This window comes from Wyeomyia smithii, chromosome 2 (assembly GCF_029784165.1).
Source record: "Wyeomyia smithii strain HCP4-BCI-WySm-NY-G18 chromosome 2, ASM2978416v1, whole genome shotgun sequence".
Taxonomy (NCBI): domain Eukaryota; kingdom Metazoa; phylum Arthropoda; class Insecta; order Diptera; family Culicidae; genus Wyeomyia; species Wyeomyia smithii.
The window spans coordinates 44,179,757-44,198,601 of record NC_073695.1 but is presented as its reverse complement, the minus strand read 5'-3'; the positions used below and the strand labels follow the sequence as shown (position 1 = coordinate 44,198,601).

At 36.2% G+C, this 18,845-nt stretch overlaps 1 protein-coding gene across 2 annotated transcripts in view; it reads right to left on the bottom strand.

Annotated features, from left to right (window-relative positions):
* Positions 1–18,276, bottom strand: part of LOC129722762 (sodium-coupled monocarboxylate transporter 1) — a 207,792-nt gene extending 189,516 nt beyond the window's left edge. Inside the window, exons 1-4 of one of the 2 annotated variants that reach the window (XM_055676476.1) lie at positions 17,885–18,276; positions 2,545–3,066; positions 891–1,085; positions 681–829 (exon numbers count right to left, since the gene is read on the bottom strand). In XM_055676476.1, coding sequence (XP_055532451.1) covers positions 681–829; positions 891–1,085; positions 2,545–2,716 — 516 coding nt within the window. In that variant the 5' untranslated portion in view covers positions 2,717–3,066; positions 17,885–18,276. Of the gene's footprint in view, positions 1–680; positions 830–890; positions 1,086–2,238; positions 2,380–2,544; positions 3,067–17,884 lie in introns of those variants that run through there. The other variant, XM_055676477.1, reaches the window with a different exon arrangement.
* Between the last annotated feature and the right edge of the window lie 569 nt (positions 18,277–18,845).

Below are 18,845 nucleotides of genomic sequence, written 5' to 3'. Positions count from 1 at the left end.
TAAATTGAATGTACAAAGAAATAAAAAGATTCATATGAAACATATAGACAATCAAGAACGTCCGTGAATTGTCGTGTCACAAAATAAGGCGGCAACATTTTCATAGAAAAGTAATTAATTAGTATGTCGTTGGCTTTGACAAATTAATACATGTTAATAGGGGTAATGGAAAAGCTATGTCAGCAATTGTCAGCGTTTCAGTTCTCATAGCAATGATCATCAACAGAACGTTTCCATGAATTACTTTATTCTATCTACTGTCAGTTATGCTTCAAACTAGAGAAAAATAATAGAGGCTAGAAATTTTAACCTTGCCAAAGGCTCATGCTAAACAAAGTTATAAACCAAATGAAGCCATTGAGTTTTGGTTATAATTGATCCATCAGCTACACTCAGATTTGGGTTCTGTTATCCCCCTGTTAATTGGTTTTCTGGTTGATTTCGGTCTAATCGAAACGAAATGATTTACGTAGGGCTACTTGCTACTGCTGCTGTGGCAACAGAATTGCTTTTTCTTTTCTAGGTTAATTGAATGATGAATGTGGGGCTTGAGTGATTGAATTTTGAAGCTCGAATTAGATGAGAATGAAAGGATCTTAGGTTGAGAATTGCGCATTAGACTGGGGTTATGATAGAAATTAACAAAAACTGATGGCTATATTTATTGGCATCACATTTACCTGCAAAATGTACAAAACTGCTCCGAAAACTCTCAGCTTATTGTTGAACCGTGTTCCCAGATACTCGTAGCAGCTGGTCAAATTCATTTTATAATAGATGGGGTAAAACAACTTGACAGCAACCGGTGTCACCAGCAGGGCAGAAATTACTGAAAATGGGAACAAGTGAGTTAACAGTTTTGCAAATAAAAATCGCATGAAAAAGCTTACCAATGAGAGCAAATTGTGTACCGTTGTAAAACATCTCCGACGGGTTTCCCAGCAGCTCGATTGCGGTGATGAAACTCGTTGTCAAACTCAGCGTAACTGGGAACACTGTCATCCCGGAGCCGAGCAAAAACTCATTCGAGCTGGGATCGCCCTCTTCCGTTTTCTTTGGCTTTACGAAATATCCGTAAAAAACTCCTACGAAAAAAAGCAAAAGTAATTAGAGTTTGAAAACGATTTTACCTGGCAATTGGATCGGAGACTCATTTGCCATTTGCATTGACTCATTTTGCTTTTTTTGCCAATGGTAGCAAGAAAAAAAGAGGATCACAAATGCATTCCATAAACATAATTACAGTTTCAATTTATACTCTCCAGTAATTTCGATAAATGCTTTCGTACTAGAATTGTTGTTTAATAGCCAACAGAACGTAGAAAACTGACTCAACTGCAAATAAAAGCCAAACAACACGACCATTATTACGGAATTCATCTATTACAAAATAGGCAAAGAAGAGCTGGTCAACTTAAAAATCATTATTTACGGTAATTACTATCATGGTAATAACACATCAAGGTATTTTTCCCTTCACCAATCAAAATGCATGCAGGGCCAAATTTCTGAAATTTCTTTAAACATTGAAAATTGAAGACAATTTGACAGCTCCAATTGAAAAAAAAATGGAATGCTGTTCTTCTGTGCCATTTCATAGTTATGCTCTGCTATGGCTTTTTAACTTTTCTTTAAATTATCTTGTTGTTAAGTTGCTTTCGAAAAAATATTTACGTATCTCGTGTATCATACAAAATCAAAACCTCCTAATCAACAAGTTACAAGCGGAACCGTTATGTTTACAGTTTAACAGGTTGTTTCGAAACATCGAGAACCATCGGAGCGTAATAGCTGCTCCAATGCATCACATCGTATGGATGGAACAGCTTTTAATGAACGACGCACATAAATCACGCCGATGCATCTTTTACGATAACAGCTGCCATTCGGCAGCTACCGGGTTCTAATTAGCGGGTAAACTCATTTACGCGCCGCAAAATTGGTTCCACCTGTTTGAAGTTTTTGCACACTGCCAAAATGACAAATATTTGACACCCTTTTAATAATTACTAATCAACACTACATTCGATTCTCGCCTCCTGGGTGTTTTAACAATAACGTTATTTCGTGATCGAAATAAATTACGCAAATATTTCCACCGTTGCGCTTTGAACTAATCGCACTACAAACGCTTGCTGTATCCGGATCGCGCACTGCCTAAAAGCGGTAATAGCGGAATAAATCTAAAACAAAGAGCAATAACTAGTTTCAAAGCACTATCCGCAGGGAATTACACACCGGTACGCCTCATTAGTGGTATGGCAAGATTTGCTTCTAAGCGCGTGCAGCAATGTGTCACCCACATAATTTCTTGAGCAATGCATTTTAACAACTCAATTATCACACATGTTACAGACAAACGATGCACGAATAATATCAAACCGTGTACCATAGCAAATCAATCGAAACTACGCCAAACGATCACCTGCAAATCCAGAAGAAACTAGCCGGAAAGTGTGATACAAAACTATGCGCCACGCGGGGCAGTGTTGCCGCTTTGATTCCTTGACAAAATTATCTCAAAAGTAAATGAATATTACTCACCAATTCCAAGCGAAACGATCAGCATAAATCCGACAGCCGAATAATCGTACGGTGTAAATGCTCCTTGATGCAGATTCTCCTCACTGCCACACTCCGGCCATACTTCGAAACCGTGCTGCTCCTGAGCAGCTCCAACCGAAACCGCTCCCATAAGTAAGACAATTGGCCACATTTTTATCTTAAATTGAAGTTACCTAACCTTTTCTATTAAACTGATCTATATGTATATTTGGTATCAATCGGTGTACAGCTTCGTTAGGTTTGTTATTGACGCAACTCAATTACTATCACTTCTTACTTTTTTTTCCTCTCAGTTCCAGTTTATACCGTTTCACTTATCACTGCTGTCTCGCGTTCAATTGTCTCTTGGGGGAATCAATTTACATTTCCGGCTGCCCGCAGGGGTCAGCAATATAAAAAGCATATATAAAATATCGACGTTTCGTTAATCAATATCACACACTTTTCACACTCAGCAACGCTGCCGGCAGCCCGGATCGCCCCAGTTGGGAGCCGCTTTATCTGGAAAAGAGATGGGAAAAAAGTATGAAATTCAACGCTTTATGAACGGCTGGCAGGTCGACCGAGGTGCTAAATGATAGCTTTTTTTTTGGACAATTTAATATTAGATCTGTTAGCAAATATCGGTCGGTGATTGTTGGCACATCGTTGAAATGTGCTAATCGTTGCTAAATGAAAAATTTGCACGTTTTTACGAATCTTGCCCAAATTACGGTTGTTGATGAGTCGTACAAACTTATTTGTTGTTTATCATGGTACCAGTTCTCATGCAAAAATAATTGGCTTACCCTACAATTAATTAGACTTTTCAAGTTTGGCCCAAGAGCTCATACTGGAAAAAATGAAAGACTATAGCTTTTTACCGGTCCAGTGAAATTGGGTGCCCCTAGCCGGGTTCGTCGTTTCTCCGTTTGCTTACGAGAAAACTTCATGGAAGTCTCTAGCGACTTGATGCACTTCCGAGCAAGCAAAGGGCCCCAAAATTCACAGCGTTAACACATTTTTCCTGTTTGAGCTCTAAGCTGATTTTTTTTTCGCTTTTGTCGACCAGTGGCCAACACAGGTTTGCTCTAGAGCAGTTCCATCAAAAATGTCCCAGTTTTAATATTTTTTTTAAATTGTCATTTGTCATTGCAAAGACGTTTCTATAGGAAAAAGATGCCGTCTTGTGCTGTTGGTTTAACTTTTGGAACACGACTCATTTTTGAAAAGATATTTTTTTTATTCTCGCTTATTTTCCGTCGGTCTAGTTCCGCCACTGTTGTGGCCAATCACCGACGCCCAGGGAGGCGACTCCACACCCAGGACCCTAACTCACGACCCGTTTATTAACGGACCGGCGCCAACGGCTTTACTTCCTCATGCGATGGAAGGCGTGATCCCGGAGATTTTTTCGCCTCAGAAAATCTCCCGGTGTCGGCTAGGATTGAATCTAGACCAGTTGGGTTGGTTGTGAATGGATCACGCCGCCTCACAACCATCGACACCTATGTCGGCGGTGGGATTCGAACCCAGGCGTCGAGCGTGGTTGGCGGAGACGTTACCAACCACACTAGGCCCCCGCTCTCATTTTGAAAAGCTATTGAAAATGCTATTTTGGGAAGGTAGTGATGATAAGAAATATTTTTAGACCCAAAACCGTTTGTTTGATCGGTGTGACATCTTCGAGAAAGTTGTAGACAATACAAAAAAATTATACACTCGAAAAAAATTTTTTAATATGAAAAACTGTTTATCTATAAAAGCTCATTTTTTTAAAAATCCAATTTAATTATGTAAAAACTACAAAAGATTACCTAAACAATGCAACCGGTCCGATCATGGAGAAATCAGGAAAAAAAGTTTTGAAATTTGAAAAAACATATTTTTTCTCTCACAGGGTAAATTTCTTTATGGAAGGATAAAATTATTATCTACAACTTTGCCGAAAACACTATGTCAATCAAACAAACCGTTTTGACTGTAAAAATATTTTAAATTCCCCTTAGAGTGCTCTATTAGAAATCAAAAATATTTTTACAGCCAAAATAGTTTGAATGATTGGCATAGTGTTTTCAGCAAAATTGCAGATAACAACTTTGTCCTTCCAAAAAAAATGTGCACCTCGAAAAAAAAAATTATTTATAATTAAATTTTTTTTCAAAAATTGTATTTTTTTTCTTGATTTTTCCATGATCAGACCGGTTGCATTGTTTAGGTAGTCTTTTGTAGTTTTTATGAAATTGGATTTTTCAAAAATGAGCTTTTTTAGATAATAAATTTTTAATTTTCTTCTAACTTTTTTTGCAAAAAATAAATATTTTCTTTAAGAGTGCATCATTTTTTCGGAAAGGCAAAATTGTTATCTACAACTTTGCCGAAGACGTCACATCGATCAAACAAACCGTTTTGGCCCTAAAAATAAAAAGGATAGCAGCCCAAGACCGAGGGACATGGCGACGTATTCTGGATTCGGCACTGGATCGATAATTGGTCTGTCGCCTTAAAAGTAAGTAAGCTCTTCAGATCTTTAGATCTTTAGCTTCTTAGCTCTTTAGCTTATTGGCTTTTTATCACTTTAGGTCTTCAGATCGTTAGATCTTTAGCTCTTTAACTCTTTAACTCTTTAACTTTTTAGCTCTTTATCTTTTCAGCTCTTTATTTCTTAAGCTCTTCAGCTCTTTAGCTTTTTAGCTCATCAGCTCTTTAGCTTTTTAGCTCATCAGATCTAGCTGTTGATCTCCTCGGCTGTTTAACTGTTTAACTCTTTAGCCCATAAGATTTTCAGCTCTTTAGCTTTTTAGTTTTCTAGCTTTTCAGTTCTTTAGCTCTTTGGTTTTTAGCTCTTTAGCTCTTCAGCTCCTCAGCTCTTTAGCTCTTCAGCTTTTTGGCTTTTTCACTCTTTAGCTCTTCGGTTCTTTACCTCTCAAGCTTATTAGCTCTTTAGCTCTTTAGTTCTCTAGTTCTTTAGCTTTTAAGTCTTTAGCTCTTCAGTTCTTTAGATCCTTAGCTCTTTAGCTCCTTAGCTCTTAAGCCCTTTAGCCCTTTAACTCTTCAACTCTAGCTTGAGGTCTTTAGCTCTTTGGCTCTTTAGCTTTTTAACTCTTTAACTCTTTAACTCTTTAGCTTATTAGCTCTTTGACTCTCCAGCCCCTTATCCCTTTAGCCCTTCAGCCCTTTAGTTCCTTAGCCCTTTGGCACTTTAGCTCTTTAGCTATTCAATTCTTTAGCTCTTTAATTCTTTAGCTTTTTAGCTCTTTAGATCCTTAGCTCTTTAGCCCTTCAGCCTTTTAGCCCTCCAGCTCTTTAGATTTTAGCTCTTTGGCTCTTTAGCTCTTTTAGCTCCTTTAGCTCTTTAGCTCTTGAGCTTTTCAGCTCTTTGGTTCTTTAGCTCTTTAGCTCTTTAGATCCTTAGCTCTTTAGCGCTTTAACTTTTTAGCTCTTTGACTCTTAAGTCCTTTAGTTTCGTATCTCTTGACCTCTTTAGCTCTTTAAGGTGAACCTTACTGAATCCAAAAATAGCCGACTTCGAGTCACCACTTCGAATTTTCGAAAGCACAAGAGCCAGAAATGCTATTTTATGTTTGCTGTGGTGAAGCAAACATAAAATAGAATTTTCATAGGGAACGCAATGAGTATTTCCGAGTCTTGTGCTTTTGAAAAATCGAAGTGGTGACTTAAAGTCGGCCATTTTTGGATTCAATGAGGTTTCACCTTAACTTTTTAGCTTATGTATCTTTCATTTGTTTACTCTTTTTCTTTTATCTCTTCACCTCTTTCATTTTTTATTTCTTCACCTCTTTTATTTTTTATCTCTTTATCTCTTTTATCCGTTTTCTCCTCACTTCTTTTATCTTTTATCTCTCCACTTCTATTATCTTTATTTCTCCGCCTATTTTTTCTCATTAATCTCTTCGTCTGTTTTATCCTTTATCTATTCACCTTTTTTATCCTTTATTTCTTCGCCGCTTTTATCCTTTATCTTTTCATTCCTTACATCTCTTATCTATTCAGCTCTTTTATTTTTTATCTTTTGGCCTCATTCATCTTTTATCTTTTATCTTTTCACCTCTTTCATCTTTTATCTCTTCACCTCTTTTATTTCTTCAGCTTTTTCATCTTTTACCTCTTCATTCCTTTTATCTTTCATCTATTCAGCTCTTTTATTTTGTATCTTTTTGCCTCTTTTATCTGTTATCTCTTCACCTCAATTACGGAACGCATAAAGGGGGGAAGGGGGGTTGAGTCAGCATTACATATTGTTACATATTGTTACATAGGGGGGGATTCATATCGAACTTTATTTATTGCTACATGGAGAGGGGGCTGAAATCATAGATTTTGAGCGTTACGTAATTTGTGACGCCTTCCATCTTTTGTCTCTTTATCACTTTTGTCTTTTATCTCTTCGCCTCTTTTATCTTCTATCTCTTCGCCTCTTTTATCTGCTATCTCTTCATTTTTTTTATCTTTTATCTCTTCACCTCTTTTATGTGTTATTTCTTCACCTCTTTTTTATTTCATCTCTTCACAGCTCATACATCATATATTTCTTCATCTTTTATCTTCACCACTTTTGTCTTTTATTTTTTCACCTCCTTTATATTTTATCTCTGCACCTCTTTAATCAGCTATCTCTCTATCTCTTTTTTTATTGTCTCGATTTTTTTCCTGTATCATTTGTTTCATTTCTTCAAAATTTCTGTCTCTATTTCTTCATATAATATTCAAAATAAGTTATTATTTCTTGTATTCGTATCATATTTTTAATTGTTAATTTTCCAGATATTTTTCTACGTTAATGTTTTTATATGCCTTCTGTCTTGCTAACGCTGGAATGCTATCTTTGTCTTATTTTGTTCTTTGCATCCTTTTATTTTCCTACCTTTACTTGTAACTTCCGTTACCTTTAACTTTCCATAATTTATTATTTATTCATTTTTATTTACTTGGCATTCCGTCATAATGACATGGCCTGATTTACAAAGCTTCTCCAATTCACTCGGTTATAAGCTACCGCTCTCCAATCCCTGGGACACCGTGTACTCTCTGCCAGATCTAGCTCCACCCGGTCTACCCATCTTGCCCGCTGCGCCCCTGGTCATCTTCTCAATTTCCATAATTTATCTCTGCAATTTATCGACTATCTTTTTATATCTGTTTCTGTATGTCTGGGTGAAAAAATATTTAAACTCAGAAGTAATTTCTTAAAAGGGCGTATGATTCTAAACGTACGCTAAATTTGAATCATCGATGCTCAGAAATCTTTGATAGTGTAGAAAAACTGTCTGAAAGTGAATTCTAAGGAACTGATGATGCCTTGTAAAAAATAGACACCGTACAAATCATACTATAAAATACTAATAGACACTAAGTTTTTATATAGAAAAATAAGAGATTTTTTTTTTCAAATTGTTGTTTGAAAAAACATCGCCATCTCTAGAACCTAATTATTCTTATAAGAATCTAAATTGAAAGCAAAAATGTGTCTCCATTCTAAACCTTTCACCTAATGTTCCAGAATAATCTCAAGGCATCATCAGTTACCTACAAATCATTTTCAGACAGTTATTTATATAACCAATGGTTTCGATCTTCAACGCTTTGAAAAGAGCCTATGCCAAAATGCAAGCCCCCAGTTTGGAACATTACTCTTGAGCCTGAGAATTTTTCCACCCACGGAAAAAACGCAGTTTGCAAAGTCAAATAAAAATGATCAATATTGGACAATAAATCATTTGGCATGGCTTTGCTTCTTTTCAATACTGCAGCTTTAAAAAAAAATATCCCGATTTTGTTAAATAATTTTACGATAGAATAGTACTTTTTCAATCCTGAGGTAGCTGAATTGCTGTAACAACACTTAAACAGTGAAAAAAAAGACGATTTGATGTCACAACAATATGCAAGCATGAAAATGTTATATTAATCCATCTTTCTCAGATTTTCGATAAAAGTTCAATAAATCTGGAAAGGGCCTCTCTAGAATCAATATTTGATAAACGAGTTATGATAATTGACTCGATCGTAAATCCAGTATTGTTTTGACTCGTTGATTATATTAAAATATATAAAAGCGCCTTTGTATTGAGGTACGCATCTTTCTATCCCCAGGTCTTGAAATTTCAATAAGAAAATTAATAATTTTAACTCGAAAGGTTAATATCCAGCCTTGAACGTTGTTGCTGCCACATTTGAAAATGTTAAAAGAAAGGAAGTATTATATAATTTACCACTGTATAACAAGTGGATCCTCCACTGTATAATTACAGCTGATTGTCTGACACTGAATACCAAACAAAAAATATATATATTCCATGACCTCCATTGCAAACTCATCCAAGAAAAAACAAGCAAAAAAAACCCACAAAGATATCTTCATCAGTCCTTATCACTAGTTAGCACACTAACATGTCACTCGACGAAGACGGCGACAACGTCGCAAAGCGCCACTGCCGCATCAGCACCCGTGTCATGATTATCTCTTCCACGGGCCATGATTGCTACTTCCACGAAATGGATACCCAACCGTCGAAAAATGAAACTGTTAAAAAGCCAACAATGCCATCGTTTCTGTTCGCACTGCCTGCACCGCCGACGCCTCCGTTTCGCGACGCCGCCACGATCGGCGATCACATCGAACACATGAGGCAGGAAAAAAGTGGCTCCAAACGGTTCAAACTGACACGTGCCGGTTCAATCTGCATCCCGCCGAGATGAATCGAGAGGGCCACCTTATTGGGAGTTGCTGCACGCGAGCCCGAAGAAAACACAGCACAAACACAAGCTAGGTCGGAGTATGACTCAACGAAGACGGCGGCCGAAGTTGGAGAGCCGAAAGTGTCTCGAAAGTGTATGCTTCCCCCCAGAGAATGCAGGCTCGGATTGATCTTCGCAGCCCACGAGAAGACCGCGATCAGCTGTACTTTAGGCCACAACACAACAGTGGACGACATTCGCGTGGACCAATGAACCGTCGGGCTAGAGCATAACATTTGCACACATTTTTCCGGTTTCGCGATCGTTCGTTTTGTTTTGCTCCCCGCCAGGTTGGGGGTGTTAAAAACCGGTTCGAATCGGTTAGAAAACGGAACAACAAAAGAAACAGTCCTCGCCTGGTGCTTCTAGACGCGATAACGGTGCACGATAACGATCGGTGTATTGTATAGCGAAAATCGAGTAGTAGCGGTTATGTTTAAACGTTGCGCCCATACAAATTGGGCGCTAAGGTGATTTCGTGGATGCGTGAGAAAACGTGCTGCACAGCAGACCGCGTGTGAGGTCAATGACAATACTTTGACCGATTAGTCATGCGGCGGGATGGAGAGGGGGATTTTTCAACGTGGCAATAGTTTCAACTGGATTGATCGAGATTGGTTGAGACAATTCCGAGCGTTGTTTTGCTTTTCGCCTCAATGACGTCAAAGCCGCGATCAATTGCTGAAAATCGTTTGCCTTGTTTAATTGAGTGCTGTGGCAGCAATCAATAACCTTCGCGCCAAGTTTCCGAAATGAGACGATTTGCGTCCGAGTGCGAAGGTCTTCAGGGGTTACTTTCTGTGGTTTGTTATGGAGCTTGGGGATATCCTATGATCTTCGGAGTAGATTTGTATACACGACGATACTGACGCAGAGTTTTCATTTCAGTACGAAATCATTCGAAAATATTTCACGCAAAAAACATTCTCAGTGACTTTTTACTTGCGATGCACTCATTTAACTACTATGTGTAATTTCCTGTTTACCCATTACCCAGTTTATGAAAAGTGTACAAATCATTTAACAAAACTCTCAAATATATCAAATTTGAAACAATTGTATCAAATGTAAGGTTATGAAGTGCAAAGCGAAGAGTGATGCCCAAGTTGTTGCTAAGAAAATTAATGAACATGTTTCTGCTTCAGTACCATAACTTACGAAGGGATGGCTAGAATCCGCCATATCGAATGTTTTGAAGTTAGTTCTAACAGATTTGTAACAGAACAGACATAAGATCAGAAATATTTTTTTTCATCTTTTAAACTTCATTTCCTACATCCGTGATCGCAAAAAAAATTGCAAATATTATTTCTTCTCGCGCGTATATTAAAAATTTGTAATGATTTTATTTCAACTTATAATCTGTTGAAATGCTTTTAAAAATTTATCAAGATTTAAAGTTCTCTATTTGAAAAATTAAAGAAAAATTTCGATATTGATTGACATATATTAAATTACCACATTTTTCTGTCTCAAAAAATGGAATTGAATGTTGAAATTCTCAAGAAGCATAAAAAATGAATATTATATAAATTAAAATCTGGGTTCAGGAATCAAAAGGCATAAAAGTCACTGAAACATAACAATTTTACAAATCTACTCGTGAAATCGTTTCGGAGTCATAACCATTTTGCGACGCAAACATATCCAATAAAGCCAAAAGCTCCTGAGTCAGGTTCATGAAATAATCTGACATTTATTCTATATACAGTTTCGTGCAAGAAAATTTGAATCAAAAATCTTTCAAGGTTCAAAGTGAGAAATTCTGTTTACATTTAATAAGTAAAATGTTTGAATTTTATGTCTCCATCTTTTTTCCCAGTCTTTCTAATCAACAGAAAACATTGAAAAATCCATGATTCTACATTTCAAGTTTCAAATAAAAGAAAGCAAAATTCGATACCCAAAATCAAAAATTTCTAAATCCCAGGCCCCAAAATTCGAAATCTAGAAACCTAAATCCAAAATTCCAACTCTGAAGACGCAAACTTGAGGTACACTAAATGTATACTCTAAACTCGAAATTTATCCAACGAATCGGAATCGAATCCTAGATCTGAAAATGAAGAAGTCCGAAAAAAAAATCCGCAAACAATGAACCTCAATTTAAAAAACCGTAGAAGATTGCAGTTGGATTTTTAAAGCTCAAAATTTGCTATATCGTTTAACCAATAAATCAAAATATAAAAATTCTAGGCTCAATGTGTGAAAGTTTAGGACAAAATATTTAGAACATTTACCTCGAATATTGAAATCAAAAGTATAAGGTCTGGAATTTGCATCCCAAAATCTAAAGCTTTTAGCAAGAGCAATATCCAACACCCGAAGTCCGAAATTAGGATTTCAGACACCGAGTCCAAAATCCACGAGGAAGAAATGGACTCCATCGAAAAACTAATATCTAGCGTTTAAAGTCCAAAATCCATAAGCAGATCTCTCATATCAAAAAGGAAAAATTCGAAATTTGAAGCATGAAGTTGATTAGTTAGAGTGAAGATGATATTTAAAGTCCAAAGTTAAATTTCATCTAAGATCTGGCTTTCGAAATCTGATATCCGAGATTCAATAACTAAGATCTGATATTTAAAATGTGGAAATTATTGAGATATCAATCAAAACTTCGAAACTACTTCCATCCTAGATTTACTATTCCCAAATTTAAGAATAAGAAGTTTCAATATTGGAGTCGAAAATTGAAAACCTAAAAAACAGAATTCCCTTTCGTATCAAATCTGAAATCTGAAATCAGTAATTCGAAGCTTGAACTAACATTCAAGATCCGGAATCCTAATCCAATAGTCATCAAGCCAATGACAAGAATCCGGAATGTACATTTTGCGCAACAACATTTGTTTAAAGAATCATTTAAATGTTAAAAACTGTTGAAATTTTTTCAGGTAAGCGTCTTCATATTCTTAAAAAAATATTCAAAATTCCTTGGTTGTTATTCGATATCCAATTAATAAAATTTATAATCCAAAGATTCAAAAATCGGGTCTCAAAGTGAGGAATTCAATGTCTGAAATTTTGGCTCCAAAGTCGGAAATATAATTAACTAAAATAGTCAGCACTGTGGAATTTTACGGTCCAGAGCTAAATTTTAACTGACACTCAAAATTAAATATCCAAAATCCATATATTGAAAAAACCAGAAAAAATTCCTCATTTCAGAATCACACATCCCAAACTATTGAAACCAGAATTTTGATATCTTAATCTAAAATTTAAAGTCCGAAAACTTAGCATGAAATTTTGAAAAAATTTATAATATCAGAAATTCGAATTTTAAGCCAAAGTTTAAGTACAGAATATTCAAAATTTTAAATTTCTATTCCACAAACAAAAATATCCCGAAATTGAAGCTGAAAGTTTGAAAACTCCACGTATGAATATCTAAATCCGCAGGTTACAGTCCGTAATCCGTATCCGAGTCGGTATATCGAGATGCGAAAATGGAGTCTAAAAACCAATGTAAATCCATCCGATTTCTAAATCCTAAATTCTAAAATCCGAAATTTCGATATTTAAAACTAAGAATAAAAGTTAGTAAACCAAATTTTGAATTCTGAAACAAAATATATAAAATCTTGAAATCGATTATCCAAAACTGAAATCATAAATTCAAGATCCAAGAATCGAGTCCCGAAATCTGGAACACAAATTCATATCCTCTTCTTAATATAATAAATTTCATTTCTTCTAAATATAATAATTTCTTCTTTTCATCGTTTTCACTGTCCCCATGAAAACACAAAATCGAAATCAAAAACTGTGGTTCTAAATATAAAAATCATGAAAGGAACCTAAATTCGAAGTCCACAATCAGGTACTCAATACCAAAAATCCAAAACCTATACTCCTAAGTCGCAAACTTGGAGTACTAAATACATAATCATATCTGCAAATTTTTAAAGGCCACACTAGCTGACATTCCAAATCTGATTCCCGGGTCCTTGAAACGGAGGAGTCTGTATTCCAAAATTTACACTCTGCAAGGTAAAACATAACAAACTTTCAACTTTGAAGATCTAGATAGAAAAACCCAACATTTAAATATCGAAATCCGAAGGTTAGAATCCGTAATCTGTATCCCAGAGTCTAAAACCACAAAATACAAGTCAGGATTTCAACATCCAAGACAAAAAATTTTAACATCTGATTCCAAGATTCCAAGATCAAGAATCGAGTCCCGAAATCCAGAAGCCGAAATGGAAATATAATAAATTTCATCTTTTTATCGTTTTCACTGTCCCCATAATAACAAAAAAAATCGAAATTGAAAACCCTAAATTCAAAATTCGAACAAAGGAGCCTAAATTCATCAATTTAAACTCCGCAAATTAAACTTTGAATTTTGAAATCCGAGATTGGAAAACCTAACATTTGAATATCGAAATCCGAAGGATTGAATCCGTTATCTGTATCCCAGAGTCTAAAACCACAAAATGCAAATGCTTTTATATCCAACACCAGAGGTTAGACATCAGGATTTCAACACCCAAGAAACGAAGATTTTAACATTCGAGTCCCGAAATCGAGAAATCTAAATCTAATCCAAAATGGATACATAATAATTTTCATCTTTTCGTCGTTTCCACCGTTCCCACAATAACAAAAACTCGAAATTGAAAACTGTGGCTCTGAATTTAAATTCGCAAAAGAAGCCTCAGTCCGAAGCCCAAAATCAGGTGCTCAATTCCAAAAATCAAAAAATTTAGAATCAAAAATCCGATATTTCAGCTCCGAAGTCGCAAATTTTTGGTACTAAATGCCTAATCGATAGTGCAAAATTTTATGATCCAAAGTAGCGCACATTCTAAATCTGATCTCTGAGTTCTCAAAACTGAGAAGTCCGAAGTCCAGAACTTAAGCTTCGCAAATTAAAACAATCCCAAATTTTGAACTTTGAAGTTCTACATTGCAAAACCCGGCATTTCAATATCGAAATCCGAAGGTTAGAATCCGTAATTTGTGCTTTCATACCCAACAGCAAAATTTAAACATCAGGATTTCATCGTTTCCACTGTCTCCATGAAAACAAAAAAAAATGGAAATTCAAAACTGTGATCCTAAGTTAAAAAATCAAAAAGGAACCTAAATTCCAGCCTAAAATTAGGTACTCAATACAAAAGATCCAAAAATCTAGAATCAAAGATCCGAAATCTAAACCCCGAAGTCGCAAACTTATAATTTAGTCGAGACTACTAAATTTAACGGTCCCCAGTAGCCTGCTATCCGAATTCGTAAAACATAGAAATCCGAAATCCATGATTTAAATTCCACAAATTTAAACATTTGGTTCGATATTTAACATGAATATCAATATTCGAAAGATACCGTCCGTAATCTGTATTCCAAAGTCCAGAACCATAAAATGCAAGTGCACATCAGGGTTTTAACATCCAAGATATGAAGATTTTAAGATCCAAAAACCGAGTCTCGAAAATACAAAATCTAATCTTGGGTGGAAAAGTGGAGTCCGAAAAGTGGAAAAGTGGGGTGGAAAAGTGGAAATCGAATCCAAGCGTTTAAAGTTCAAGCTCTAGAGTCTGTTCTCTCATCAATTTTTTTCCGACTTTGAAAATTCTATTTAAATCTGAGAAACCAACGTTTGTACCCAGACTTCCAAACTATTTTCTTTACTCAGGTTACTCAATCTGAAACTTTTAAACCTGAAGTTTCTATATAAAGTTTTAAAATGACTTTAGAATTTTGAATCGTAGTGTCTAAAACCCAAAACTGAAATCAGAAATTCAAATTCAGGGCCAATATCCAAAGTTCGAACATCCGAAATCCTAATCAGTCTTAACACCACCGAAAGAACTAAGAAATTTCAGAATCTGTAATTCGTACTTCAAGTTGGATGTTGAAATTTTTCAAAATGAAACTTTGGAATACGGACTCTAGGATACAAATTTCTCGAGTTTTGCCATTGGTATTCGATGAGTGGATCTTGGATACTGGATTCCAAAATTCGAATTTCCAGACAGTGGATTTCGGCAGTAGGATTAAAATTTCGCACCTTCCCGAGGGTTAAATACAGAATCGGAAATCAAAAAGTCTCTAGTTCGAAATTTTATAGATAAAATACTTAAATCCAAATCCAATTTACATTAAGCGGAAACAAAAGTACAAAATGGGCAGTAGAAGCCGGCCCAATAGTTTTCCATTGGTATTTGGTTACAAAAAATCGAAGGATATAAGCTGAAGCAGATTGCTCAGTGTAGTATCTTTGGAAATGAAAGCAAAGCAATGGCTAAAAAATTTATATAAAATATGCACCCATAGTTTGAAAAACTTGTTCACATTTTCAAGTTTCTTGGGAGCAAGTTCATATATAGATTGATTGAACTGAATTAAAATCAAGAAATTAAAAATTGAAACCTGAAAGAAATTATAAACTGGCAACACGAATGCCGAAACTCAAATTTAAGATTTGATATAAAATTTTGGAATCAGATTCATTTGGAAAAGCAAAATCCTAATATTTGAAATAAACTGTGAATTGCTGGGTTTAAATCTTGAAATTAGGACTTCAATCCTGTAGCCCGTAGCGAAAAATCGAAATTCTGAAAAATCCGATATTCTAAAATCCTGAAGCTGGAGTCAGTTGTCAAACATGTAAGAACTTTTACTCAAATTCCAGACTGCGATCATCTAAATTATGCGTTTGAGATGCCAAATCTAAAAATCTCTCGAAAATTGGCAGTAAACAATCCGTAATAGCAGGATAAAAAATTAAATAAATAACCAAAATTCAAAATACAAAGTCTTATTAATATCAAGTTCTAATTATAGACGTAAAAAAATCGAAACCCAACCTGAAGAGTAAAATGACGAATTTAATTTTGTAAATTTCAAATAGATATGAAAACTTGATCCAATTTCTTTTTTCTAACAATTCCAAAAGGTAAATCGATTACCGTTATCGAATGATGGCATCAGAAATCTAAAATCCAGTAATCAAAACGTGCAATCCGGTATCAAACATCTTAATCTAAAGCTTAAAGCTTAAATTTTGAGAACCCGAAATAGGTGAGCGGGGGCCTAGTGTGGTTGGTAACGTATCCGCCAACCACGCTCGACGCCTGGGTTCGAATCCCACCGCCGACATAGGTGTCGATGGTTGTGAAGTGGCGTGATCCACTCACAACCAACCCAACTGGTCTAGATTCAATCTTAGCCGACACCGGGAGATTTTCTGAGGCGAAAAATCTTTGGGATCACGCCTTCCATCGCATGAGGAAGTAAAGCCGTTGGCGCCGGTCCGTTAATAAACGGGTCGTGAGTTAGGGTCCTGGGTGTGGAGTCGCCTCCCTGGGCGTCGGTGATTGGCCACAACAGTGGCGGAACTAGACCGACGGAAAATAAGCGAGAATAAAAAAAAACCCGAAATAGATATGTTTGAACCATAGAAAGCTGAATTTCAGTTTTAGAAATCCATTATCAAATATTGATGAATCATTCTTACCATTGATTTTATATGTCAGGCAGAGTAGAAAAGCCACTAGCGAATCGAGTAAAACTAGTTTTATCATATGGACAACTAGTAGGTCGTAAACCGTTATAGTTAAACAATGTTATATTTATCCCATTAAATTAAAGCCACGAAAATGTAAAGTTTTAATAAACAAGGCTCTTAGTCTACAACAGAAAAGCAATTATCTTGAATAAGATACATAAAGTGAGAGAAGTTAAATCTAGTTCGAGCTAGAATATTACAATCAATTTCACTATAATCGATTTCTAAGTTGTACACGTAGCAAAGCTGTACTGTTTCTGGTCCTATCTAGTGATAATTCGTATCGAAAAACCAGCAGATCGAAACATGTTTGAATCGATGAACCAGAATATTAATCCGAGGTATGGGGAATGTTAAGAAAATAGACAATTGTTCCTGGTGAGCAGAGCAGACGAATTATCATTCAGACTTGAATTCTAAAACTCATCATTATTTTACTATTCTGTTTTATTCCATCTCAAAATGTTTAACTAGGAATTTACACTTTTTTATTTCTATTCCTCAATGTTTGAAAAGAAGTCAACAAAGCAAGATTATCTAGGTTAATTTATTACTGTTATGTTTATTTTCGACGGTCTGTTCTCCACCGAATCAAGACTGCTCAATCACACCAACGTAAAAGTAAATTCAATATGCCAACCTGAATCTCCTATTTTGGACCCAAGGTGCTGCAACATGATGCTACTAATTCACCATGATTGCAACCCATTGGTTTCATAAGGCTTTTCAACTTTGCCATATTCTGTACGTTTCATTCTAATACTTCGTTTCAGTCGAAATTATCAAACTATAAACCAACGCACGTAATTTCAGGTCGAGCTGCATAGTTGATTACCTCTTGAAACAAGCTGCATAACCTACTCTACTCCGAAACCTATGTATTTGATTCTCTTTTACACATGACATGGCGCCATTTTTTTTAACTTTTACAACACCTCCTCATTTCATTCGGCCTGCACAGCCATCTCTTTACACATACATTAACCGAATCAAATACTTTACGATAAACCACTAATAATTACATCACCCATTATGTTACTTCCGACGTGGTGTACTCACCTCCACTGAAACCGCGCTTCCGATGGGGACTTTCTTTGATTTGAACCAGCGTTCGGAACTGAATCTGCTCAATCAGGCCAAGGCTGCTTCGGTATTTCATTCGCAGGTACGAATGCGCGAGAACATCGGCCCGAATTCTATCCTTTTTGGTATCCAATTTTGAAACTTATAGACAGTTTCAACCAGAGTTAAGAGAAAAATAATTGCACAGCACCTTCTCCTCAGATGGAAGAAACAATACGAACAGTTAATGAACCACAAAACAAAGACCACTTTTCTGGTACAGAAAAATATTTCACTAAGTAACTCAGAACAGCAAGAAACCAAACTGCGAGAGTCGGTTGATAAATGCGCGCGACGCGGGTGAAAACTCGACACTCAATAAGCCCGTCCTATCGTGGGTCCATCAGTTATAAACAAGCCACCGCAGCTCCTGTCGAGCAACGATCCAGCGCGGAGACATTTTCACCTATACACGCTTAGCCGGGTGAGGAAAAATTACACGCGCAACGCGCGTAAGCTAGTCCGGCCTTCCAATCAAACTTTACACCCAGCAGCAGCAGCAGCAGTAACAGGCTGCGAACACGATACCTTGTATCGTATCGCGGTGATAGCTAAGCGCGCCTCAGCCTTTAACGTGAAGCTTTTGTCGCATCGTGTCCCAACTGCCTGCGACACATTCGTTCGATACAAAATAAAGAAGTGACTCGGGCAGCTCGTTGTATCGGCGGAAACTTCCGGAATTGTTGGAACATTAACAGAGCTGCGTTCGATTTGCAGAACCACAAGCAAGCATGTTAAAGACAAGCGATTATTAATTCAAAGATTTGCGACGTTGAGTTATTACTACTATGGAGTTGACTTATTATAGTACTATTTTCGGTAGTACTCATAAAAGTCTTCCTGTATCCGCATTTACAATACCTTGAACATTTTAAGGATTTACAATACCTTTAAAAAT